The sequence below is a fragment of the Cervus elaphus genome, chromosome 24 (genome assembly GCF_910594005.1).
Source record: "Cervus elaphus chromosome 24, mCerEla1.1, whole genome shotgun sequence".
Lineage (NCBI taxonomy): Eukaryota > Metazoa > Chordata > Mammalia > Artiodactyla > Cervidae > Cervus > Cervus elaphus.
The window spans coordinates 65138379-65164011 of NC_057838.1; the positions used below are offsets into that span (position 1 = coordinate 65138379).

The following is a 25633-nucleotide window of genomic DNA, read 5'->3' on the forward strand; positions in this document are numbered from 1 at the left end:
GACCACCCACCTCATGCATCTTCCTCTCATGCTCATGTAGTGAACACAGGTGGTGGACGGTTACTGCGTGCCAGGCCCTGGGCTAATGGAAAGGCAAGGCTCCCCGCCTGCAAGGACTGTGTGGTAGGAGAGCATAGCAAGTGTCCTCCAAAGGCCTGGCACCTATACCTTGCTTTTATAAACAAGTCTAGCAAGACTTAGTTTTCTTTGCTTTTCCAGCCCACAGCCAATTAGCTGTGGTAAATAAAGGGTATATTGGGGGTAGCCGTAGACACAGAAATGACAGCCAGGAATGGAGGGGAAAGACAAAGAGCCATAGGAAGGAGACCCCAGAATTAGAATTGAAATAGTCTTTGCAGGCCAGTTGGTGTAAAGCCGAGAGCACAGTGAATCTCTACACCCCCTGAGGACATCATTACCTAACACACTCCAGTAACTGATGTTCCCAGTAATGACTCTAAATCATTCCAAAGAAATGGATGGTTACTGTGCTTAAGACAAAAACAGCTATAATATATATTTTTTGTTGTTTTTGATTTTACTTTTATTTTTAAGATTTCCAGCTTAACCATCCAAATGGTTAAAATGTGTTTCTGCTTAGAAACAAACCACAGTTACCTGGGACATTTACTTATGTGGAAGGATCTATTCCTTAGGAAAACCACACATACGGAGCACAACTCAGGTTTAGTCATGTCATTGCCATCTGATTGGTGGCTCAGGCGGTAAAGAATCTGCCTAGAATGCAGGAGACCCAGGTTTGGTCCCTGGGTTGGAAAGATCTGGAGAAGGGAATGGCTACCCACTCCAGTGTTCTTGCCTGGAGAATCCCATGGACAGAGGAGACTGGTGGGCTACAGTCTGTGGGGCTGCAAAGAGGCGGACACAACTGAGTGGCTAACACTTTCACTTTTCACAGTAAGAATGAGCAGTTGTCAGAGGACAGATAGAATACAGTCAACTACTCTGAAAATGTACTGTGAACGAAACATACTCACTGGAAGTATGTAAGTTGTAGAAGCTCTAAATTTGTCTGTTTCCATCAGAGCTCTTGGGTGAGTACACATTGTCAGTGAGAAGTACTGTTTTGAAAGGAATCTTTTTTCCTGAGTAGTAGGTCTCAACAGAGGGCTTAAAATAGTAAATCATGTTGTAAGCAGATGTGCCGCCGTTCAGGCTTTGTTTCCGTTTATAGGGCACAGGCAGAGTAGATCCAGCGTGAGTCTTAAGGACCTTGGGGTTTTCAGAATGGCGAATGAGCACTGGCTTCAGCTTTAAGTCACCAGCTACTTAGCCCCTGACAAGAGAGTCAGCCTGTCCTTGGAAGCTTTGAAGTCAGGTATTGACTTCTCCTCTCGAGCTATGGGAAGTCCTAGATGGCATCTTCTCCCAATAGAAGACTGTCTTGTCTACACTGGAAATTTGTTCTTTAGTGTAGCCACCTTCATGAATTACCTCAGCTGGATCTTCTGGATAACGTGCCAACGTAGCTTCCACGTCAGCACTTGCTGCTTCCCCTTGCACTTTTATGTTATGGAGATGGCTTCTTAACTTACACTTCATGAACCAAACTCTGCCAAGCTCAGACTTTTCTTCTGCAGTGGCGTCACCTCTGAAAGCCTTCACAGAAATGAAGAGAGGTAAGGCCTTGCTCTGAATTAGGCTTTTGCTTGCAGGAATGTTATGGCCGGTTTGATCTTCCATCCAGAGCACTAAAACTTTCTCCACCTTGGCAGTCAGGCAGTTTCACATTTTTATCATTTGTGTGTTCACTAGAGTAGCACTTTTCATTTTCTTCAAGAACTTTTCCTTTGCATTCACAACTTGACTAAATTTCATGCAAGAAGCCTAGCTTTCCGGTCTGTCTCAGCTTTCGAAATGCCTTCCTCACTAAGCTTAATCGTTCTAGCTTTTGATTTAAAGTGAGAAGACATGTGACTCTTCCTTTCATTTGAACACTTAGAGGCCATTGGAGGCTAATTGATTGGCCTGATTTCAATATTATTGTATCTCAGGGAATAGGAATTACTGTATCACAGGGAGTGTTAGAGAGAGGCAAACAGTGGCGTCGTGGAGCATTCAGAACACCAGCGCGCTCACCATTTAAGTTTGCCGTCTTATATGGGGGGGTGTTCATTGCTGCCCTGAAACAATAAAATAGTCATATCAAAGATTTCTGATCTCAGATCACCATAGCAATAAAATAATAACGAAAAGGCTTGAAATGTCATGAAGATTACGAAAGTGTAGAGACATAGTGAGCGGATGCTGTTGGAAAAATGACACCAATAGACTTGCTCAACACAGGGTTGCCACAGACGTTCAATTTGTAAAGAAATGTAGTATTTGCATTTCTTATAGCGTAACAAAGTGAAGTGTATTTTTTTCGGTGAGTAACAACTATCGCAGAACCAGCAAACTTCTGTAAAGAGCCAGAGTAAATACTTGAAGCTAATGAGTCTTTCCATCACAGCTACTCAGCCTTTCCATTATAATGCAGAACAGACATAGACCCTATAATATGTGTAATCAAATAGTGTGGCGGTGGTCCAATAAAGCCCTACTGGTTTAGAGCTTAGACAGCAATCGTGGGGGCCTGGGTGATATGCATACAAATCAGTATGGCAACAGGAAAAACCAGGAGAACACTTGAATTTGGATGTTGTCAAAATGGTGAGCCTTGATCAGCCTTTGAATCATAATGAAATTTTAGCTTTTCGTTTGTCGGGTTTGGGTCATGCAGAGTTTAGAATTTTAGAATCTCCCTGCCGTGGGTCAGGTCCCTGCAGCCCCGGTTCTCAGTCTTCTGCTGTCCTTTGCTTTGGTGCTGCAGACGGTACCCCTGCATCTTCTGATGCCTCTAAGTTGTCCCTGGCAACACCGATTGCCCCTATCTTGTGAAGAGCACAAGGTTGCATTATTGGAAAGTTCTGGTTGAATGTGATAGTCACTCTGAATATTTGTTGAGTCAGTGTTCCCTTTTTTTTTTTTTTAATTTTTTTTTTTCACTGTTCTGTTGGACAAGCACACAATCCACATTTAACTGCCTTTCAGCCATTAATTCTCTGCCAGCCTGGGAGGGGAGGCCCTGGCTGCCCTCTTTCACTATTAGTCTATGCAACTTTTGACTCTGGAATGTCTGTCACTTGAGTGATAGTTACTGTTCTCCCCTCTCAGCTTTCTGGACACGTCCTTACTTTTCATGACGGTACTGTATTCTTTTCAGATCCTCTTTCTTTGCTGGGGGTGAGGGCAGTCGAGGAAGGAGGAAAATTGGGCAAAGGGCGAGGCGGACCAGTAGAGCCATCGCGAGCTCACTCTTGTCCGTCAGGAAAACAGACAGAGCCAGCGCCGCCGTGGAGGGATTTCCTCTGCTGTGAAGGGACTCAAGTTCTCTGCAGACGGAGGTGTCGCTTGCCTGCCTCGTAGACTGTGCTCTGTGGTGGTTTTCCCTCGGCTCCTACGTCTGGCAGAGAACTGGAGGCCACCACGGCTTCTGAGAAACCTGGTGGGTGAAGTGACATGCCACAGAGTATAAGATAAAGAACCCGAGGAGGGGAGTCTGGACTTAGTGTCTTGCAGCACACGCCGCGGACAGATAGACTTCAGTTACCAAGTCTTGGTGATTTCATGGCCGTCTCCAGAGACTTGGCTGGAGCCTTGGGAGAGCGGTCACCTTGCTCAGCACGTACTTCTGAAGGAATGGACGTCTTTCCTGGAGAGAGGACGTGCACACCGTCTGTGAGGTGTGCAGGGTCTTACGGTCCATAGCGCATGTAACAGGCACCTCCAGCTCCCTGGACTTTCACACCCACCCTGTCCCGAGGAGGGCCCTGGGGCTGGTGGTGGGGAAACACCTCTGGGCTCGCTGCCCAACATTCCTACACTTTGCTCCGTCACCACAGGTAGAGCTTAACTCAGAGAGAGTCTCTCATCCCTGGAAAATTAACCATTTTGGCCAGAGGGCTAAAAAAAAAAAAAAAAGCTTGGCTTGTTTCTAGAACATTCCCCGTGCTGCTGAGTGCCGTGGCTTTATTTTCAGCTAATGCACTACAGTAAGTTAGAGCAGCTTAACCCTAGGCCTTCTGTCCTCCTACTCAAACCCAAAGAGCCTCAGCATGACTCTCCGGTCGGTGGGCAGGGTAGAGGCAGCAGTGTTACTGATGAAGCGTTTCCCCGAGGGCCTGGTACTCCGCCACCCACCCCCACCCCTTGTCTTGTAGGTCAAAATTTGAATACATCTATTAGTCCTACCTCCCATCTGGTGTGCTGTGTGTGCGCCTGCTGCTCTGGCTGACCTTGGGAGAGGTCTTTGCCTTTTTTTTTTTTTTTAATGTATTTTTGGCTGTGCCGGTTCTCTGTTGCTGCGAGGGCTCTCTGTAGCTGCGGCGAGCTGGGGCTACTCTCTGGTTGCGATGCCCGGGTGTCCCATTGCAGTGGCCTGTCTTGTTGCGGAGCACAGGCTCTAAGGTACATGGGTTTCCGTAGTTGCGGCTCCTGGGCCCTAGAGCTTAGGCTCAGCAGCTCCGGTCCACGGGCTCAGTTTCTCCGCAGCATGTGGGATCTTCCCAGACAAGGAATCAAACCCCGGTCTCCCGCACCGGCAGGTGGATTCTTTACCACTGGACCACCAGGGAAGCTCGGCATTTGCCCTTTTCAAGCTCCCCCGCCTTTCTTTATCTGTCACGTGAAGGTTTTGGGCAAGGCGGCTCTGTCTCACAGAGGCTAACTTAGCTCTCAGGAGTAGGGACAAGAACTCAATGTTGGAAATGAACAGAAGGTGTAGGCAGCTTTCCGATAAGAAGTTCACACCCAGATCCTCATGGCTCCCTTGGGAAAGGTAGCTTCGTGAAGTCTCCCAACCGACCAGACCACGCCGCCATTTCTGGATCCTTCCTTCTCTCTTCCAGATGCCAGTATGGACAGAATAGCTTATGATGCTTATCCCCGCCCACCACTTCCGAGACATTGAGCGGAAGCCGGAGTACCTCCAGCCGGAGAAGTGCATCCCGCCCCCCGACTCGCGTCCCGCGGGAACGATGTGGTTCATCCGCGACGGCTGCGGCATCGCCTGTGCCATCGTCACCTGGTTTCTGGTCCTCTACGCGGAGTTCGTGGTCCTCTTCGTCATGCTGATCCCGTCCCGGGACTACGTGTACAGCGCCATCAACGGGCTCGTGTTCAACCTGCTGGCCTTCCTGGCCCTGGCTTCCCACTGCCGGGCCATGCTGACGGACCCCGTGAGTATGTCTGGGCTCGTTTTCACCAGCCCGCACTCTCCTCCTCTGGCCCGGGCATGGCCGCAGCCTGCATGTGCCCCGCTGAGCTTGGGAACGCGGAGAATAGGAGGGCCTGTTCTCTTTCCCATGGGGGTGGGGAAGTGGACTCGGGCCACCAAGGGGACCCCGTCTGTGCCACGGCCTGTCTGGGTTGAATGATGCTTTCTCTACATGGATGTCTGCATGAATGGAGCCTGCCGTGGGAGGGGTCTGGCCAGGGCAAGCCTCGCCTCTGGTTAGAAAGACATGGGGAGGGCCCCAGGAGGCTGGGGCCTGATGATCCGAGCAGAAAGCATGCTGCCGCTTGGGTGGGATTGGGGCCTCCTCCTGAAGACAGGACTGGCACTCGGTGGAAATGAAATTAAAGCCCTACCCAGGCCCAGAAACCTGCATGGCAGTGGCCTTTACCTCGCTTGGGCGAGGCTTATCTTTTCCTGAAAAGCTGGACAGGCCTGTTTCAGGCCGTGGCAGGCATCTCTCAGTGCATATCTGTGGGCAAAGCCGCGGTTTTCTGCCCAAGGACTTGGCTAAATATACCAAGCTGTGCAAGTGGCTATTGCGTGTCTCCTACCCTGGTATTAAATCCTCCGTTCCCGCTTATTACTGTGTGTGGGAAAAGCAAGAGAGTGCGTTATTTGATAAAGACCTCCTGTGGCTTAATTGTCTCAGTAGTGGGACGAGTGTGTTTAAATTAAGAAAGGGATGGCAGTGGCCCCGGCCACACAGATCTCGTTTCTTTCTGTGAGTCCCGGGGAAGGCACAGTGAAAGGGCTGGGTCCTGGACTAGTTCACTTCTTGAAGGGCTCCACTTCCTGCTGGTTCGGGGTGGGGGGTGGGGGTTGGGGTTGGGGGGTGGATCGTTAATCCGTCCCTGGGGAGAGCTGCTTGCCCCTCGATCACAAGTCAGTGCCTGGCCCAGATGGCACCTCTGCCCACACACGCACCTGGGGAGATGGCACACACTGGCAGGCAGGGGCCTGCTGACCCAGTGTTAGCGCTGCTCATGGGCTTGCTGGAACAATTGTCACCTGAAGGGAATGAAGTATAAGGTTATAAGTGCCCCAAACACAAGGGTATGAACGGTTTTCCCAGCAGCATCAACTTGACCATACTGGAAACAGCTTACGGGCTCATTCACAGATTTTCCTGATGCCCTTGCTATTGGGGACACAAGACTAAAAGACATTATTCGTCTCAGCTTATAGTTCCGGTGTCTGCTGGGCCCCAGGCACGCTTCCTTCCCTCACGGTGCCCTGACAGGTGAGGTCCACTTGTGTGATGAAGGCTGCGGCAGAAGGAAGCACGAGTGGGTGTGGAGGAGTGAAAATCCACCAGCCTGGGAAGGGGGCGGGGGGCTGCCTGGAGGAGGCGGCCAGCTCCAGCTGATCAGGCCAGCTCTGAGCAGAACCGTGGACAGGGCAGGGAAGGCGGAGGGTGCGGGGGCGTTCCCGGCACGGGGAGCGCAGAGCACGCACAGAGACACACGAGTGCTGGGGTGTGCTGGTCTGGAGTGGAGAGAACCCAGGAGGATGGGTTTGGGTTGGTCACGTGGCCAGAGTGCCAAAGAAGTGGGGTAGGCGTGGCATAATGGGGGCCCTCAAGAGCCCCTGAGGATTTGAAACACTGGAGTGATGAGCTCAGGTTGTCACTGTACAAGGATCACCCTGGCAGCAGTGAGGGGGACGCTCTGGGGTGGGATCAAGTGAATGCCGGTGCGTGTTGGGTGCCTACCATATGCAGGGTCCTTCTGAGCAGCCAGCTCAGCTGTGAGCAAGGCAGACCGCGGTCCCTGACCTCCCGCCCACCTCCCGGCCTAGGGTGTCGGGCAGTGAAGGACAAGCGAAGGGAACAGGGCAATTCCAGGAAGCGAAAGGGGCTTTTAAAGATCCAGGGGCTCTGGTGGGTGACTTTTCTGGAGGGAAGCAGGACCGTTTGGAGGAAGGTGATCTGAGAAGGGCCCCTGAGGCCTGAGTGACGTGAAGCAGTGCTCAGAGGCCCAGAGACAAGAGCGTAGTCGGCACGTTTAGAAACAGGACTCACACCAGGGTGACCAGAGCATGGTGAGTGGGGTGAGAGGGGCTGGCAGAGGCGGGGAGGGCTGCGGAAGCCAGGCCGGGGAGGGCCTGTGGGCCTCGTGAGAACCTTGGTCTCTCTCGTCAATTCAGTGAGAAGCCATCCGAGAGGCATGATGTGACCTGGTTTTGAAAAGGGTACTGCCTGGCTTGCAATGGGGGGAACTGAGGTGGAGCCGGGACAGGCAGGAAGCTGAGAGCTATGGCAGTGGGCCACGCAGGATGTGGTGGCGGCTCAGACCAAGGTGGGAGCAGTGAGGTGGGGGGAAGAGAAGCTACTGGACTCGGAATATGTTTGAAGCCATTAATGCTCAGGTTTGCCCGCACATTAGAATCCCCTTGGGCAGCTTTTGAAAAGTACTGATGCCATGGGCCCACCCCCAGAGATTCTACTCTGATTGGGGTGATTTAACGCTCCCAGTCGTCCCTCCTATTCAGCCAGATCTGAGAACCGCCAGTGTGGCAGAAGGCATGAGGGATCAGGGAGAGTGCCTTCCAGAGTCTTGGCCAGAGCACCTGGGAGATCTGCTGGTGCCCCTTGTTGGATGGGAGAGCCCAGGGAACAGATTTTGGAGGAGAAAGTACGGCTTCTGTTCTGGCCAAACTGCAGGTATTACGTGTAAGCAGGGGCGCCAGGTGGGCAGTAGGTAGCCAGGTCTGGGGCTGGTGGGGATTAGGGGTCAGACCTTAGAGTATACAGGGAGGTTACTGGCTTCTATGAATAGAAGGCGTTGGCTGTCAGGCGGGAGGGAGAGGAGGCTTCCGCCCTGGCATTCCTGCTGCACTCACGTGCGTGTGTTCTTTAACCCCTGCATGGTGCCCCCTCCAAGGTCTTCTTCAGTCTGGTCCCGTCAGTCAGATGCAGGAGAGAATGAGCCTCACTGGCATGTTGCTCGGCTTCCAACCCCAAACCCTTGAGAGCTGGAGTTGCCATATCCCAGACACCACCCAGCTTCTCAGAAGTATGTCTTGCTGTTGGCCCCAAAGAAAACTGGACAAGCAAGTAATAAAGCCTCTGTCAAATAAATACCTATAGCCGTAAGGGGAGCAACTCAAAGCATGTCCTGCTGACGTGCCCCGTCTCAGGCTCCTCATGCTGCCGCCTGCCTGTCCCCACTCCCAGCAGGTGACATCTCATGTAAAACCCTGCATGCAGAAGAGAGACAGATGGGCTGCAGAGCCCCTGGGAACACCCCCACGCCAGGTTCCAAGGGATGGAGCTGGAAGCCCAGCGCTCACCTTGAAAGTAGACAGTGGGGGCTTCTTATTAACACTGCAGGCAGAGTCTGGGTTTAGAAAGATATCATTTCAGGATTCTATGGAGTTTCCTATAGAGCTGTATTGTTTTGTAGGTCAATTCATGCTGTGTGTAATTTTTCAGAAAAGTTTATGCCCAGAGGTTATAAACAATGTATCATAATGTATACATTGTATATTGGTCAGAAAAACTTGCATCCTAAGGCATAAACAGTGTATAACAATGTATGTATTATGTATCATTTTGGTTTGTTAGTATTACTAGTAAAAGAAAACAAAGAAAAAACCCTCCTACAGCCAGTTACTTGTGCCACTTTGAGCTCTGAAGTTCTTCTTCCAAATGTAGCATCAGAACGGGTCGCAACCACTACAGCTTTCTGGACCATGTAGCAGTCACTTACTCCAACGTAGTTGTAAACAGGTCCGCAGAGAGCTTGAACAGAAAAGGGAAGAAAGACATGACCTGGAGGCGGAGCTCCCCTTTGAGCAGTGGGGTGAGAAGGCTGGGCCTGTAAGGAGGGAGGCAGGTGGACGGAGGGCCCAAGCCTCCCTTGGCTGCTATGCTGGCTGGAGCAGGCGGGGCTGGCGCCCATGTCGGACTGGTGTTTGATCTCAGGTGCCCACTCCGGCCCTCCCTGAGGCTGAGCCACGTCCTCAGAGGAGCTCTCTGTGTTCCTAAAACACTTCAGACGTAGAGAGGTCTGGAGTGGCGCCACTGGCCCGGAGGAGGCCGCCCCGTGAAGACAGCCCAGACACCAGCTCTCATCTCGGCCCCTTCTCTCTCCCTGTCCCATCCCAGTTTCACCACCCGTCCTTTTCCTGTTAGAAGTACTCATCCTGGGAATGCTGGAATCCTCAAGAATCCTGAAGGATTCCGTTTAAAATTTAGTTCTGGGTGGCTTCCCTGGGGGTCCAGTGGTTAAGAATCTGCCTGCCGATCCCGGGGACATGGGTTTGATCCCTGCTTGGAGGAGACCCCCACGTGCCTCGAGGCAACGGAGCCCCGCGCACCACAGCCGCTGAGCCCGCACGCCATAGAGCCTGTGCTCCGCGGGAAGAGAAGCCGCTGCAAGGAGCGGGCTTCCGGGGTGGCGCTCGTGATAAAGAACCCACCTGCTGGTGCAGGAGGCGTAGGAGATGCGGGTTCGATCCCTGGGTCAGGAAGGTTCCCAAGAGAAGGGCATGGCAACCCACTCCAGTTTTCTTGCCTGGAGAATCCCCTGGACAGAGGAGCCTGGAGGGCTGCAGTCCATGGGGTCGCACAGTCAGACACGACTGAAGTGACTTAGCACACAGGCACACACACTGCAGTGAGAAGCCCCCGCACCACAAAGAAGAGGAGCCCCTGCTCGCCGCAGTTAGAGAAGCCAGTACATACACAGCAACGGAGACCCAGGGCAGCCAAGACAGTAACTTCAGGTCTGGGACCGTGTCTGTCTCCCAGCAGATGCTTACAGCTGAGAGTTGATTTCTTTCTGTCCTGTCTTCTGGAAGCCCAAAGCCAGGTATACTACATGATCACAGCAGTTGTGGCAACCTTAGGATCAGTTACCCTTTTTTTTCCCCCTCCTTTCTTTGGACCTAATTGTTTATTAGCCTCCTCATAAATTACCTCAAATCTGAGATTAGAGAACAAGAGGACTAGAAATCAGTTCGGTTTAACCACTTCGTGAAGGGAAAGAAAAGTCCTCTGTCTGCCTGCCGGCGCCCCTCCCTGTGAACACCTGCTTATGAATGGACCTCACCTGACTCTCTGAGACCACCGCAGGCCTGCCACTGGAGTTTCAGCCACCAAAACTGGAATAACGGGCCTCACTGCGGCGTGCGGCTGCTCGTGCCTGCTGGAGTCTCTCTCAGTGAGCTTAATGAGGGTCTGTTTCAGGCTCGTGCCGCGGCAGAATGATGTCAGGCCCGTGGAAACACGGGACGAGAGGCGCGGGGCCGCCCCAGAGTGCCGTGTGCCGTGTGTGGGAGCTGAGTGCTGGACGCAGCCAGAGAGGGGCCTTGTGCACTTGGCCCCCAGGCGCTGGCACTTTCCCTGGGTGGGGTCAGGGACTTGCCTCAGGGTTCACTTGAGGAGGGCGCTACATTCTCCTTCGTGCCTGGCGGTCTCATACCTGCCGCTGAGTAATCCACAAACGCCAGCTGGAGAATCTGTCTAGCTCCAGAGAGAAGAGGGTGACCCATGTGGGGGTTACCCCCCGCCCCCGCCTTTCTGTGGAGGAGACAGGTGGCCTTGCGGCGCAGGCCAGGGCTGGTCACCTGTTCCTGGTAGGGGCAGAGATCCTGCAGGGTCTGCGATCCCGTGGGTCCTGAGACAGTGTAAGCAAGTCTTCGTACTTGTTGCCTGAGATGAATGGTTGGTGCCTCTTGGTAACCTTTCTCCTCCGCTTTCCAAGTGTGTCCTTTTTATATCATCATATTATCCTGCATACTGATTAAAGTAGGCCTTATCATTTGGGGTCTTGTTTCAGTCTTAATGTTTGTCTAGTGACAGTTCTTAGCAGGGGAATGGTGTTATGGCATCAAGGCAAATCAAAAGTCTCTTCGACCAGTTAATAGAAATATCTAATGAATACATAAGTTGTCTTTTGATGATTGTTGTTCAGCTGCTCAGTCGTGTCTGACTCTCTGCAACTCCATGGATCTTTCCCAGTGTCAGGGTCTTTTCCAGTGAGTCGATTCTTCACATCAGGTGCTCAGAGTATTGGAGCTTCAGCTTCAGCATCAGTCCTTCCAATGAATATTCAGAGCTGATTTCCATTAGATTCTGGACTTGGGTCTGAATCCTGCTTCTGCCACTTAGTAGTCACGCGATCTCAGAAAATTGCTTAACTTTTCTGCCTTAGTTACCAGGTCTATAATATGAGGAATATCATAGTCTCTCCCTCATAGGTTTATTGTCAGAATTAATTGACTGTGTACAGTGAAGCCCTTGGAAGTGTGCCTGGCATAGAAGCAATCAATAAATGTCTGTTATATCATCACTATTAGCTCGGCTTGGATTTATTGAAGACTTGCTCCCTGCCAGGCCCTGGGCAATTCATTGGGCTGCAGATTAAAGACATTGTCTCTGTCCTCCAGGAATTTACAGTCATGTAGGAGAGATCAGAGCATAGTTAAATGATAGGTGTTATGAGACAAATAGAGGCTGTGGTAGCACAAAGGCGGAGTGATGGGCTCTGTCCCGGGCGTTTGAAGGCAGAGGGTGTGGTCCAGGTTTGGGGCAGGCGCAGGGCTTCCCGTGTGGCTCAGGCGGTAAGGAATCTGCCTGCTGAATCAGGAGATGCAGGTTTGATCCCTGGATCCAGAAGATCCCCTGGAGAAGGAAATGGCACCCCACTCCAGTGTTCTTGCTTGGAGGATTCCGTGGACAGGGGAGCCTGGTGGGCTGTAGTCCACAGGGCCACAAAGAGTTGGACACGACTGAGGGACTAACACACAAGCCGGAGGCAGGGACGAGCCTGAGAGATGAGAGGGGGGTGCTGATTTGGGCCCCTGAGGGCACAAGAGGAGGGCTTGGAGAGCACAGAGCTTTGGGGTTGTCCAGGGCGTGGGAAGGAGATGGCATTGAAGGGGTGGTTCAGGGCTGGGTCTCAGTGACCTTACCTGGGCCATGCCCAGGAGCTTGGACTCTGTACCACGTGAGGGCTCTGGGGAGCCAGGGAAGGCTTTTTTTAGGCAAAGGGAAGAACATGATCAGATTCATGTTTTAGAAAGTTGACTCTGGAAATCAGTTAGGGGGAGGCATAGAGGTGAGGCTGCCGGATGCAAGGGAGAGCCTGGAGGCAGGCAGACCTGGGGACTCTCGTATCTGGGATACATGGTGATGGGGCTCAGCTAAGGCCGTGAGCATGGCGTGGAGGGGAGGATATCGGAGTCAGGGCGTAATACGGGGCCACGTTAACTTGGTGGAGTGGGTGGGAGTTTGGGGCGGAGGGTTAGAAGAGTTGAGGAGGACTAGTGGGCTTCTACCCCCAGTGACCAGGCAGATGGGTGTCCCATGGGCCAGGAAGGGGAGAATGGGAAAGAGAGTTTGGGGAGGAAGTGGTGGGGTCAGTTCTAGCAGGTTGAATTGGGAGGAGGGGAAGGGGTTGGATTATTTTGTCTGAATGCTTTTGAACAACCAGGTAGAAACACATTCAGCTGCAGAAGAGGTCCGAGTTGGAGCTAGTGGCCGGGAAGGTTGTCTGGGGAGTGCAGGATGAATGGGGATGAGGGCAGCTGGCGGAGCCCCGAGGAACACCCAGGTCCAGAGGGTGGAGACCCCGAGGGCATGGAGCAGCCACAGGAGAGAGACGGGGAGGGTCTGGTAAGAGAGGGCGGAGGACTGACGTTTAGACTTGGCCACAGGGGGTTGCTCGTTGACCTGGTGAGTCCCTGTTACGGAGGCAATAGGGGCCAGAGAGCGTGAAACAGTCAGAGGTGAGCAGAGCGCAGTGCACACAACCCCAGAGAAGCTTAGCTGTGATGGGGAGAGCATGGAGTCTGCTCCAAGAGCTCAAAGGGGAAAGCTCCGAGGTAGACGGATGAGCCCCTTGGGGTCCAGGGATGGGGGTGGGGAGAGGAGGAGTCTGGAGGGGATTACTTCAGCAGCCTCAGTTTCCTCTGACATGGAAAGGGAAGTGAGTAGGGATCGAGGAAGGTACTGGAAGTTTGGGCTAGCCACTGAAGGGAATGGATGATGGAGTATCATGCCTCCTGCCCCCAGATTCAAATGGATTCCACTGCAGGATGAAATCTGTTTTAGACGCTTATGAGCATTTTTTATGGGTGTATAGATTTTTTTAAAAAGTGTTTGTAGCTTACTGTGTGAGCTTCCTACAATGCAGGAGACCCGGGTTCGATCCCTGAGTGGGGAAGATCCTCTGGAGAAGGAAATGGCAACCCACTCCAGTACTCTTGCCTGGAAAATCCCATGGCAGAAGCCTGGTAGGCTACAGTCCACGGGGTCGCAAAGAGTCGGACACAACTGAGCAACTTTACTTACCTGTGAGCTTCCCAGGTGGCGCTAGTGGTAAAGAACCCGCCTGCCAGTGTAGGAGACGTAAGAGACACAGGTTTGATCCCTGGGTCAGGAAGATCCCCTGGAGGAGGCCAGAGCAACCCACTCCAGTATTCTCGCCTGTGAAATCCCATGAAACAGAGGAGCCTGGTGGGCTACCATCCATGGGGTGGCAAAGAGTCGGACACGACCAAAGCGACCTAGCCTGCAGAGCTTGTTATGTACAAGGAGAAAAGACTGGAAGACCACACTCCAAAATGTTAACAGTCCTAATCTTTGGATGATAGAATCTGAGGGGTGGGTTTTCCCCGTTTGCATTTTCTCTTCTCTCTGCATTTTTAAAAGTCATGAACAAGTATTGCTTTGGAAATGAGGAAAAGACGAGTAAGTTTTGCTCTGCTGAGGTGCAGTGACGTGGAAGCTTTGAGCCATCCCTGTGAGATGTAAGTGGTGGGTGGACGAACAGGGTGTTTCTTTTAGTGCACGTGTGACAACCGTGGCAGAAATGTCTCAGCGGGCCTTCCAACTCCGCGGAACAAACTTCCTTACCATGAACTAGTACGTTCTGAAATCTGCGGACATGAGCCCAGAAGAGCCTGTTTGTTTGTTTTTCAAAGAAGGACAGAGAAAGGGAGCAAGGCGGATCCCTCAGCTCTGGGAGTGGTCCAGCTCATCTCTAGCTCTGCGAGGGAGGCTTCCTGGGTGGGTGGGGTCTCGCCCGGATGGGAGTGTGCCTTCAAGGAGATGTGTGCAGAGGCAGTTCCATGGAGGGGAAACCTTTGGGAAAAAGGCTGTGCTCTTGAATCGATGTTTCTCTGGCTGGGGTCTGGAATAGCAGGCGGTAATGAGAAGACCAAAAGACAGCTCCAGGTGTCCTTGGTGGTGTAAAGCTCTTGTAGCCTTTATGGGGGGAGAGGGGTCTCCTGAGGTTTACAGCAGATTCTGGTGGCAGGGACCTTAAATGCTGGACCTGGGTGGGGGGCTGAAAAAGTGACTTTCATTTAGGAAAACAGCCCCATTGCCTCATCTCCTTGGGGAGACGATGTTCCTTAGTGCTTTTCCCTCATACACGTGACAACAGTGACTTCCAGATGTGGTTCTTTGGCTTCAGGATCCATGAAAGGTCACGTGATTGCCCAAACTCAGTTGCTTTTTTACATTAAAGAGAATTTAAAATACAGTCCTCTCGAGTTCCCTGCAATCCTTCTTCCTGGGTCAGCGCCCTTCCCAGGCCCCTTTCAAAGTCCATCAGGGTGGTCTGGGCCCTGGTTTGCCTCTGAAGACTTCCAGACCCTGACGCTCCACTGGTGCCTTAAGGGGGACCCTCAGCTGTCTCAGGATGAGACACCTCATAGCATCTCGGTTACATAATTCAGGAAAGTTGCTCATACTCCTGCTTTGGATAGCTCCTTCCTGAGTATCTATTTTTCCTGGTTTTTCAAATGAGTTTTTTTCCTTATTGTAGAAGCCACATGTTCATATTAGAATATTTAAGAAATATAGTTAAAAGTTAATAAAAAATTACTGTGATTTTACTACATGAAATAACCATTAATACTTGGCACACACGTGTTTCTGTATTTGTATATGTGTGATCTTTACCAAAATGGGCCTGTAGTCTACATATTGTTTGAGAATCTACTTTTCCCTGTAACAGTCTATCATAGATGTTTCCTGTGTCAATAACTGTGTACTTTTATGGCATATTTGATGTCAACTGCTGGTTGTTCATTCATGTCCAACTCTGCGACCCCGTGGACTGTAGCCCACCAGGCTCCTCTGCCCATGGAATTCTCCAGGCCAGAATAATGGAGTGGGTTGCCATTCCTTTCTCCAGGGGCTGTTCCCGACCCAGGGATTGAACCTGGGTCTCCTGAATTGCAGGTGGATTCTTTTACTGTCTGAGCGGAGTCCACCCAACTATGTCCTAAATGACATTGTATGTACCAGGTAGTCCTTGCCTACCAAAGTTTGTTTGCTTTTAAAATTTCTGTGACGGGCTCTTCTGGCATCTGACTGTATTTTGAAGACCAGATTTTTTTTTTTTTTTTTACTTCTCTTTTGAACTTTTAGAAAAAATTAAAATGAAATACTTGAGACAGTCAAAAGGGTATCAAGAATAATATGATGACCACTCATGTGTTTACCTCCCAGCTTTGTAAATTAAAAAAAAAAAATTACAAAGACAGGTTAGCCTCTATATGTCCCACCCTCACCCCCACTTCATTCCACTCCCAGCCTCCCCACCACCACAGAACTGATCATTTTCCTGGGTCACGTCTGGTTTTCAGCATCTTGGTGTGAAGAGCACATTGAATATTTGAGGGCAGTGGCTCACAGTTTCTTGTGGATTCATAAGAACTAAACACAGATTACCAATCCATGACAACAGTCCTGAAAAAGAAGAAAATAACACTTGATTCCATTTTAAACAGAACCCAGTAACATTCAGAGCTGTGCATTTTGACCTGGGTGAACTGGACTGTTTGATATAATACCCAGTGAACATTCGCAAGAACTGAAGCAGTCCCTGGGAAATCTAATGTAGACCAAAATAGTAGTTGATGAGTCACATCCTCAGTGAAATATTTACTGATACATAGGAGAGGATGCATTCAGTGAAAACAGTTTTAGTAAAATGGCAATAGAAGGTCATCAGGAACAATGTAACTGTCCAGTGTGGACAATTATTCACTTTTCCTAGGGTAATTTATCCCAAGGTAAATTCTTATCCTCGGTGTTGGCATAACTCTGAACGGAATCCACGTGTTGTTGGCATGAAGATGCCCTGTCCCCGTGCATGGAACTGCTACTTTCGAATGACGGCCGCCTCCGCGGTATGTCACAACCTAGGAACCCCTCGCCTGACCCTGACGTCCCTCTTCCTTACAGGGGGCAGTCCCCAAAGGAAATGCCACTAAAGAATTCATCGAGAGTTTACAGCTGAAGCCCGGGCAGGTGGTGTACAAATGTCCCAAGTGCTGCAGCATCAAGCCTGACCGAGCCCACCACTGCAGGTACGCCGTGCCCGCCCGGGCCCCCTCCTCAGCCCTGCCCCCCACCGTCGCCCTCACACTCCCCCCACCGTCGCCCTCACACTCCCCCACCACCGTCGCCCTCACACTCCCCCCACCGTCGCCCTCCACACTCCTCCGACCATCGCCCTCCAGACGCCCCCCACGGGCGCCCTCCCCCACAGGGCTTCTGAAGGTGCCCCGCTCTGAGCATGGAGTGACCACTGCGACTCTCCCTCCCGCCTGCACAGGCGGGCAGGGGTGGGATAGGTGCTGGGTTTGGGCCCAGCACACCTATATCGCAGAGCTGGCTCTGCCACACGCTGGAGGGCCCCACCCAGGCCCTCACCATCGTCTCTGCTCTGTGTCCACGTCTGAAACTGAGCGGATTCCTGCCCTTCCTACCTCACAGCTTTATACTGTATGAAGGGTGCTCAAGGGAAAGCTTTAGAAAGTCATTCTGGGCATGTCTAATACCTGACATCTCTGAGGGGCAGCTCCAGTTTCACAGAAATTGGAGATGTCACCTGCTTTCTTCCTGGCATTGAGGGCCGTGGAAGCATGTGGGAGTCCTCAGGGTGGGCAGGTCATGCTAATGTGGATGGCCACAGGGAAACAAAGGGGTTATCCTTGAAGGAAAAGAAAGACTTTTCTTACAAACAAAACTTGCAGAGGTCTGACTGTTGTAGAATTCAGCCAAAAAAGATGGTTTTTCCCTTTTGATTTTCAGATTGCTTTGTTCTTTTGAGTCTTCTATGCCAAAAAAACCCACAAAAACTTGTAGCTAGATATTGCGCTTCATCATGACAAGAGAACTTGAATGCTAAATTACAGAAATACAAGCATGTCACTTGGTCCATTTTTCACATGAGTGTGTGCGGGTGCTGGGGAGGGGCTGCAGAGGAATGAACCACCTCTCAGTGTCAGGAGGCAGCATCAGCCGGACGCTGTGGAAGCAGCTGGGCTTTATGAGAGGTCCGAGTGGTGAAAGGTAGCTTTTCTGTGTGGGCCGCGCTGCCCACCTCTCGGAGGAAGGCGGTCAGTCTCCACATCCAGGTGCCGTGGTTGGCTCCCAACACCTGTTGTGTCCCAGGCACCTCAGCCCACCCCATCTCATCATCGTTGTTCCCGAGGTCACCCCCAGAGATAGCTTCGCCATAGCACCGACTCTCCCTGGATGAGGAATTCAGGCTGTCTGTCTTTCCGTCTGTCTGAGAGAGCGAGCTGGAGCCCTTCCCAGCTCCTTGCCACATCTCAAGGGTAAGGGCCAAGGAGCATGGGCAGAGGCCATGGGAATTGTCTTCTGTCGCTGGGTCAGCTTGTTTCTGAGATCTGAGATCTGTTTCTGAGATCTTTGAACCTAATTCAAAGAGGGAGGCAACCATCTAGCCTTCTTCTGCCTGCCTGAGGCTTAGGAGGCCAGCTGCCTTCCCCTCCCGGCTGCCGTGATTCCTCGGGGCGTCCCGGTGTGGTGGAGCGATGCTCCGGTCAGCATTGGAAGGGCAGTGCTGTCCCGGTCACACCGGGGACCATCTCTCAGAGCCTCAGCTCTCTCCTTTATAAAGAGGGTTGTTCCTCCTAGCTCGAGAGGATTCAGTATGAATATCTGTCTGTCAGTGGAGGAGTGTGTGAGCACTGGGGATGTGCTGGGCTTACACAGGCGGGACCAGAAACAGGGAAGGGCGAGCTCTGTAGAAAGCACCCGGGTGAGCACAGTGGTCCTCTTCTCCTTCCTCCCCGCCGGGCATTTCCTCACCGCCTCCTCAGCCCTCCCTCTGCAGGGTGATCCGAAGGAGGTGTTCTTGAGTGCTAGTAAACAAATCGGCCTGAGCCAAACAGAGCCGCTGACTCAGATAAGCTCAAACTCAGAGAAACCCTAGTGACGATGCCTGTGCGAGGCCTGTTCCTGTCTCGGGAAATGTGTGCTGACAGCCACTCCCTGGTGATGGCTCGTGGTGGCCCAGGCCATCCAAGGACCCACGGTCTCGGATGAGCAGGGTCCCAGCACATGAGACAGAGCTGGGTTTGTGGCTGGTGGAGCCGAGGGGCCTGTGGCCCTGCTGGCAGAGAGTGGGCATCAGTCCTCCTGCGCAGGTGAAGGGGCCACTGTTTGTGCCCAGCTCTCTGCTTCCTCTCCTCCCAGAAGAGTTTGTGGAATTTAAAACCTTCTCTGTGCCCTCAGCTCTGATGGGTACCATGCATATTCCCTGACATTCACTTGTAGGTGTTCCTCCCAGCCTGGTAGTCTGTGAGTGGGTCTTCCTTCCAGCCAGGCTGCTTTCTTCCTGACATCGAGGACCACAGAAACATGTGGAAGTCCTCGGGGTGGGCAGGTCATGCTGACGTGGATGGTCAGGGCGTTAGGCTTATGTGTTAGGTTCTTCTGCACAAGGAGATGGAGATGTCTGACCTTGGCGAAACCTCATATTCCCCCCCACCTCCCAGCACACACACGCACACGGACACACACACAGGCTGAGACCACCGTGGGCTGCTTAGGCCCCTGCCAGCTTGTTCTGTCTTCCTCGCGCCCTGTTTGAGCGCTTGTTGTTGTTTACTCACCCAGTTGTGCCCGACTCTTTTCTACCCCGTGGACTGTAGCCCGCCAGGCTCCTCTGTCCAGGGAATCCTCCAGGCAAGAATACTGTAGTGGGTAGCCATGCCCTTCTCCAGGGGATCTTCCCGACCCAGGGATTGAACTCTGGTCTCCTGCTCGGCAGGTGGGTTGTTTACACCTTCCCTGTTTACACCAGGGAAGCCCATTTGGGCACAGCCTTGCCCCAAGTTGTTTCTGAGCTGGGACCAGGATGCTGGAGATGCCTTTTTTGCTTGTAATTTTAATTACAGTGAGTGAGGTGTGAGGTGAAAGCCCATATGCAGATATGGTCCCCTAGGGACCTGCCAGCTGGGTGCTTTCTCCTTCTGTGCTGTGGGGTCCCCCCTGAGGTGGTGGGACCTGTTTCCCCATCTGTAGTGTCAGAGCCTTCTCCGCTGACCCTTGCTAAGCTAACCCCAAGCTTGGCTCTGGGCTGTAGTGGTGGAGAGGAGACGGCCCTAACCCAGGAGCTTACCGCCCAGGCAGGACAGATACAGCTTGATGGGTGCTGCTGTAGGGAGGGTGGGCAGAAGCCCTCAGCCCGCTCCTTGGAGCCTGAGGGCCAAGGAAGGGCCCTTGTGTCTCCCTGGAGAAGGAGGCACAAGCCCCAGGAAACCTGAATGCATGGGATCCAGTGAGCTTGTCGGGCGCTTCTAGGCTTTCCAGGGAAGCGCTTTGGGGATGGATACTGGTAGGGAACCCGGAGGAGGAGGGGAGAAGCCCCTTCCCTCATCTGAAACCAGAAGGGACCGGGGGGACCCTGAAGTCAGGAGCACCCAAAATAACCTCCAGGGAGGACCCTTGGGTCTTTTCAGCGACTGCCATAGCGCGCTTAGAATGTGCCTGTGCCCGCAGCGTCTCGCACGGGAGGCACTAAAGCTGGCGCAGGAGAGGAGCGGGGCGGTGGGTTTCACCAGGAGCTGAGCGTGGAGAGAGGACCCTCTGGGAGCCCGTGTGGCCACTGTGTCGGGGGGAAGGGACTCCAGGGAGCCTCCTGCACCTGGGGACTGGGCAGAAGGCTGGCTCTGGGGTGTAAGTCCCCCGTGGGGTGGCAGGGGCTGTGGAAGGCCCACGTCTTTTCCTCCTCCCCCTGATGGCTGGTGTCCGAGATGAAGTAGCCAGGCAGGTGAGGGCAGTCTCCCCCGGGGCCGGGAGCATCCTTCCCCTGGCCCCCTGCAGACCTACCCCCGGCCTTGCCCCTGCGGCTCTCCCACTCCAGTCCCAGAGCCGCTCAGGTCGGGCGTTCATGAGCCATGGGTCTGTCGGCCTCCAAAGAGAGCCTCCAAGCCTCCTGTGTGGAGGCTCCCGCGTGCACCACCACTCGACCCGGGAGCCCCGCTTCTGAACAAGTCTGTAAGCCAGAGGGGGAGGCAGCGTCTTAGCCTGTCCTGTCTCTGCAAATAGGAAAGAAACTCAGAGACCGGCACTCTAGACAGCGCCTGCAGCCCCCAGGTGGCTGTGTTCCTGCCTGCTCCCGGAAGGACGAGCCGTATTCTGATTTGACTGCCCAGAGAGGCTCACTCTTTGTGAAACCCATCTTCCCAGATTCACACTTGGCCTCTCCACGGAGGCTGGGAGGGGAGAGCAAAGGATAGATTCGCTTAACCTCTGACAGCTCTCAGAGGATGCCAGGCGCTTTGGCACCTCTCTGCCGCTGAGCAAACACTGTCTTGGAGCACCCACCTTAAATCCCTTTTACAAAATAGTGTGAGTGGAAGAGAAGCTGCTCAAGAGCCTAGAGCAGGGAGGTGGGCACCCTCAGGAGTTCCCTTGATGGGGAGGGGTTTAAGAAACCCCAGAGCTGAGGAAGGACGTGGAAGAGATGGTCTGCAGGGCTGGTTCCATGGTGGGAATGTGTTGGATGAGGCCCAGGACGCAGGGAGCTTTGCTGCCTGCTCGTCGGGACTTGCATGACTGTACCCTGGGAACAAGGAAGACCTACTCATGCATTCATTCGTCCACATTGGTAACACAGAGGCAGAGCAAGGTTGACCAGTGGTGGTGCTCCTGGCACCTGGCTTTCTGTTTACTGCCCTCCATGGCCCTTTCATGCATCCTCTTACCCTGCCTTTCTGGCTCCCAAGGAGACTCTGACACTGGTCCAGCATCTCTGAAATGTGCTCATTTCCCACAGGCCTGTGTTACCACGAACCCCTGAGGCTGTGGGAAGAACGAGGGTGGGGACCAGCATGATGCCCCCACTGGTCTGAGCCAGTACCTCTTCTCACTTTCCCATATGCATCCTGTGGGGCGGGGGGCTGGCGAGGGGGGGGGGTCTGCCTTGCCAGCAGAGCTCATGCTGGGTTTAGGAAAGGCCACGCCTCCCCCGTTCAGAGTGGTCTGTGCTTCTTGACCTGTAGTCTGGGAACAGATCTCCCGCAGCCCCTCCGCCCCCCCGTCCCTCCCCCCCACCTTCAGTAAGAACCTGAGATAAAGTTGGTTATGGAAACTAGTGGAAATAAAAGCTGGTGTGAACTAAGGACCTTTCAAAATATATGTATAACAAGCTTGTATTTACAGTATTTCAAACTGTTTTGAACACATAATGCCCCCAAGATAAATTGTCATGGAGCCTATTTTAATGAACTGAAAAAGAAACGGTTCTCGATGAGTCCATCTGTTGGCAGATGGCTCTTCCTGAACTTGAGCTTTGGGAATAGCTGCTTTCGAGCTCCTATTTAAGCTTTGTGCTCTTGTTTCAGATTCTTACGTGTGTCGTCCAAAAGGGAATGGGGAGGGCATGTTTTTTTTTTAATCAAATATCATAGCTTCAAACAGTTCCAGACCAAAAACTATCCCAGCAACAAGTTAATAACTGTTTGCACATTAGTGGGATTTCTGGTCAACACTTAAGCTCAGATGACTCTTCTGCTATTTTCAGCTAAGTGGATGTTATCTTAAGAGCTGAAAGATCCTTAGAGGGGGACTTCCTGCAGCCCTGTGACAGGCCATTCTTGACCCCACTCTGAACTCTTCAAGTGCTCACTTTTCTCTCTCTCTCTCTCAGTGTCTGTATTTCGTCAGCCACACCCCGGCAAGTTCAGGCCCGCCCTTAGGTTTTTTGGCCTTTGGGGGAAATTAGGAGTAGCTCTATCCCATCTCATCCCGTCAGGTTTTTGAAACTGCTTCTTTTTTCTGTCCTCTCAGTAAACCAAAGTCTCAGCCCACTCTTCCCTCAGGAGAGCAGTGTCCGTCTCAGTCAAGTCAGTTCCAGCCTTTTTCTCTGTGAAACAAGAGAAGAGGCCTCGGGGGTCGAGTTCCTGCCTTCCAGGCCCTTCCAGCACACACACAGCGAAACAGTGGGTGGCGCCCAAGCGCTGCTTGGGAGGAGTGGGGTGGAGCGTGGGTTCTGAGTCCCCTTGGCCCTCCTGCCTCTGTGGGGACCCCCCCTCAAGGTCTGCCTTGCGGCTCTTTCAGCGTCTGCAAGCGGTGCATTCGGAAAATGGACCACCACTGTCCCTGGGTCAATAACTGTGTTGGCGAGAACAACCAGAAGTACTTCGTCCTGTTTACAGTAAGTCAGCTTCGGAACGCCGTCCCCACCCTGCGGGGAGCACGTGCCGTTTGCCTTGCTGCTGGCAGGACGGTGCCTGGCCACGTAGACCTCTGCCTTTCTGCCAGAGCTCTCCTTGGTTCCACACGGCCTGCTCCCATGCCCTTCCCTCGAGCATTTAGAAAACTGCCTCCAGATAATTAGCTCTAAGCAAAGGGCCGTGTTCTGGGCTCCCAGGCCTGGTGTCCAAGCTCAGTAGCCAAGAAGGTGGCCACCCTCCCTCAGCAGCAGGTAGGTGGAGGGCATTTAGCATCGAGGGCTGGAGGGACCACAGGCAGTCAGTGCCCTGTCCCCTCAAGGGCAGCAGGCCCAGAGCCCCCAGGACAGCCCAGGTCCCGCCTACCCCCAGGGAATGGCCGCGCACCTCCAACCTGGGGGCGGGGCCGGTGGTGGGGGCGGGGGGATCACCAGGTGGCTCTCCGGCCCCTCCCTGCTCAGCCCTCAGCCTGAGTGTTCCTGAGTGGGAGGCTGCAAGCACCCCATCCCAGGCGCCTGCAGAGCCAAAAGGTTCTCACAACAATGGCGTCTGCCCTGCTTTCCTGTTGCAGATGTACATAGCTCTCATTTCCTTGCACGCCCTCATCATGGTGGGATTCCACTTCCTGCACTGCTTTGAAGAAGACTGGACAAGTGAGTATGTGCCAGGGCTTCCCTCCCTGCTCCAGGAGGGGCGCGTGACCGGAGCGGGGGTGGGCTCTTTGTCTCCGTCCTGGTGCCAGGGGCCAACCTCATTTTATTAGATCTCCTGCAAGCCTATGGACTGACCAGGGAAGAAACAGCAGAGGCCCGAATATCTCTTCATGAAATAAAGCAGCCCCTTAAAGTCAGTTCCACAGGTAAAGTCATGAGTCGGACAGACCCTCCAGCCTGAGTGGGCCCAGGAAAAAATGCAAGCCCCAGCAGGGAAGCGCATCCCAGGAGCAGAACCGTGCCTTTAAGTGAGGAGCTTTAATTAAAGATCATTGCATCCCAACCTTGCAGAAATCCATTTTTAACTTTCTGGCTAGGACATGGGTGGTTTTTGTTCATTTGGGTCTTTTTGTGTGTGGTGATTTTTTTAACTGCTTAATCACCCATGTTTGTTAAGATTGTAGACAAATTCTTCCTGCTTTTGAAGTATCTCGTTTAAAGATGCAGATGCTGAGGAAGGAACTCCAATCACAAGACTGCATAGATCCTGAGGGGAAAAATATAGATGCTGAACATATAATTAAAATTTGAAATTTTTTAAGAAGAATAAAAATGAGATATAAGAAAATAGTTTTTAATATGGTAGTCCCCACTTATCTGCAGGAGGTATGTTCCAATATGCTCTGTGGATGCCTGAAACCTCAGATACTATGGAACACTACATATACAATGTTTTTCTTTTATACAGACATACCTATGATAGGGGCTTTCTGGGTAGCTCAGCTGGTTAAGAATCTGCCTGCAATGCAAGAGAGCCCAATTCGATTCCTGGGTCGGGAAGTTCCCCTGGAGAAGGGATAGGCTACCCACTCCAGTATTCTTAGGTTTCCCTGGTGGCTCAGATGGTAAAGAATCTGCCTGTAATGCGGAGAACTGGATTTGATCCCTGGGTTGGGAGGATCTCCTGGAGGTGGGGCATGGCAACCGACTCCAGTATTCTTGCCTGGAGAATCCCCAGGGACAGAGAAGCCTGGTGGTGTATGGTCCATGGGGTCACAAAGAGTCAGACATGATTGAGGACTAAGCGCAGCACAGCATACCTATGATAAAGTTTAATTTATGAATCAGGCACAGTAAGAGAGTATCCGAATGGCCAACATCACCACTCTTGCACTTTGGAGCTGTTATTAAGTAGCATAAGAGTTACTTGAACATAGGCTCTCTGATACCGTGGCAGTCGACTTGGTCACCAGAATGATTGGTAGCATATGCAGCATGAACATGCTGGACAAAGGGATGGTTCCCATCTCATGTGGACAGAGCCATGAGATTTCATCATGCTTCTCAGGAGAGTTTGTGCTTCAAAACTTCTTATTTCTGGAATTTTCCAGTTAATATTTTTGCACCAAGGCTGACTGCAGGTAACTGAAATTGCAGAAGGCAAAACCACAGATCCTGTAGTTGCTGAAGGAATGAGGCGAGGCTGCCTGCCAGGCTCCTTCTTTCACACACAGTCTGTGAGACAAACACCTCGAGCAGAAACATCGTATTTCCACCCTTTTACCATTGATTGGTCCCCTTCTTCATTTCATCATTTTTTATGAGTTTTCCTCTTCCTGCATGTACTGACTTCTTAGGTATCTTTAGCTCCTGACCAGATATTAAGAGATTTTTCTAGCCTCTGTTCCTAGCGAGCATCTGCCCCCTTCTGTCTCTCCGGTCCACCTGGCTTGACCTCTCCTAGGGGAAGAAAAACCCCATAGGTACTGGTCACCTCAGGCTGCTGCAACAAGATGCCATAGACTGGGAGGCTTAAGCATTTATTACTCACGGTTCAAGAGTCTGGAAAGTCCAAGATCAAGGTACCAGTCAGTTCCATCCCTTGCGAGGACCCTTTTCCCAGCTCGAAAATGGCCCTCTCCTCCTGTGTCCCCACCTGGCAGAGAGAGAGAAAAGCAAGCTCTCTGGTGTTTCTTCGTAAGAGGTCCTGAGGGTGGGGCTCTGGCAGTAGAGTTCGTGCCCTTAAAGAGAGACGTGCGCAGTGCTGAGAGTACTGAGGGCCGCTGGTGGGGCTTTGGAGTTGGCTGGGACCATCGTTTCAGTCTTCCCACGTAGTGCACAGGAGACTGTCGAGCAGGGTCTTATCTCAGCCTTGTAACAAGCCTGCAGTGTTGGAGAGATACTCCCCTCTTTGCAGATGACAAGAGCCAGTGCTCACAGAGGTTGA

The 25633-nt window shown here is 52.4% G+C and overlaps 1 protein-coding gene across 6 annotated transcripts in view; it reads left to right on the forward strand.

The window, feature by feature from the left end:
- ZDHHC3 (zinc finger DHHC-type palmitoyltransferase 3) overlaps window positions 1–25633 on the forward strand; it is a 59317-nt gene that overhangs the window by 15569 nt on the left and 18115 nt on the right. For 3 of the 6 annotated variants that reach the window (XM_043886650.1, XM_043886651.1, XM_043886653.1), the window contains exons 2-6: window positions 4911–5240; window positions 16506–16630; window positions 22641–22737; window positions 23325–23406; window positions 23517–23612. In XM_043886650.1, coding sequence (XP_043742585.1) covers window positions 4935–5240; window positions 16506–16630; window positions 22641–22737; window positions 23325–23406; window positions 23517–23612 — 706 coding nt within the window. In that variant the 5' untranslated portion in view covers window positions 4911–4934. Of the gene's footprint in view, window positions 1–4910; window positions 5241–5655; window positions 5761–16505; window positions 16631–22640; window positions 22738–23324; window positions 23407–23516; window positions 23613–25633 lie in introns of those variants that run through there. The other 3 variants (XM_043886654.1, XM_043886652.1, XM_043886656.1) reach the window with 2 other exon arrangements.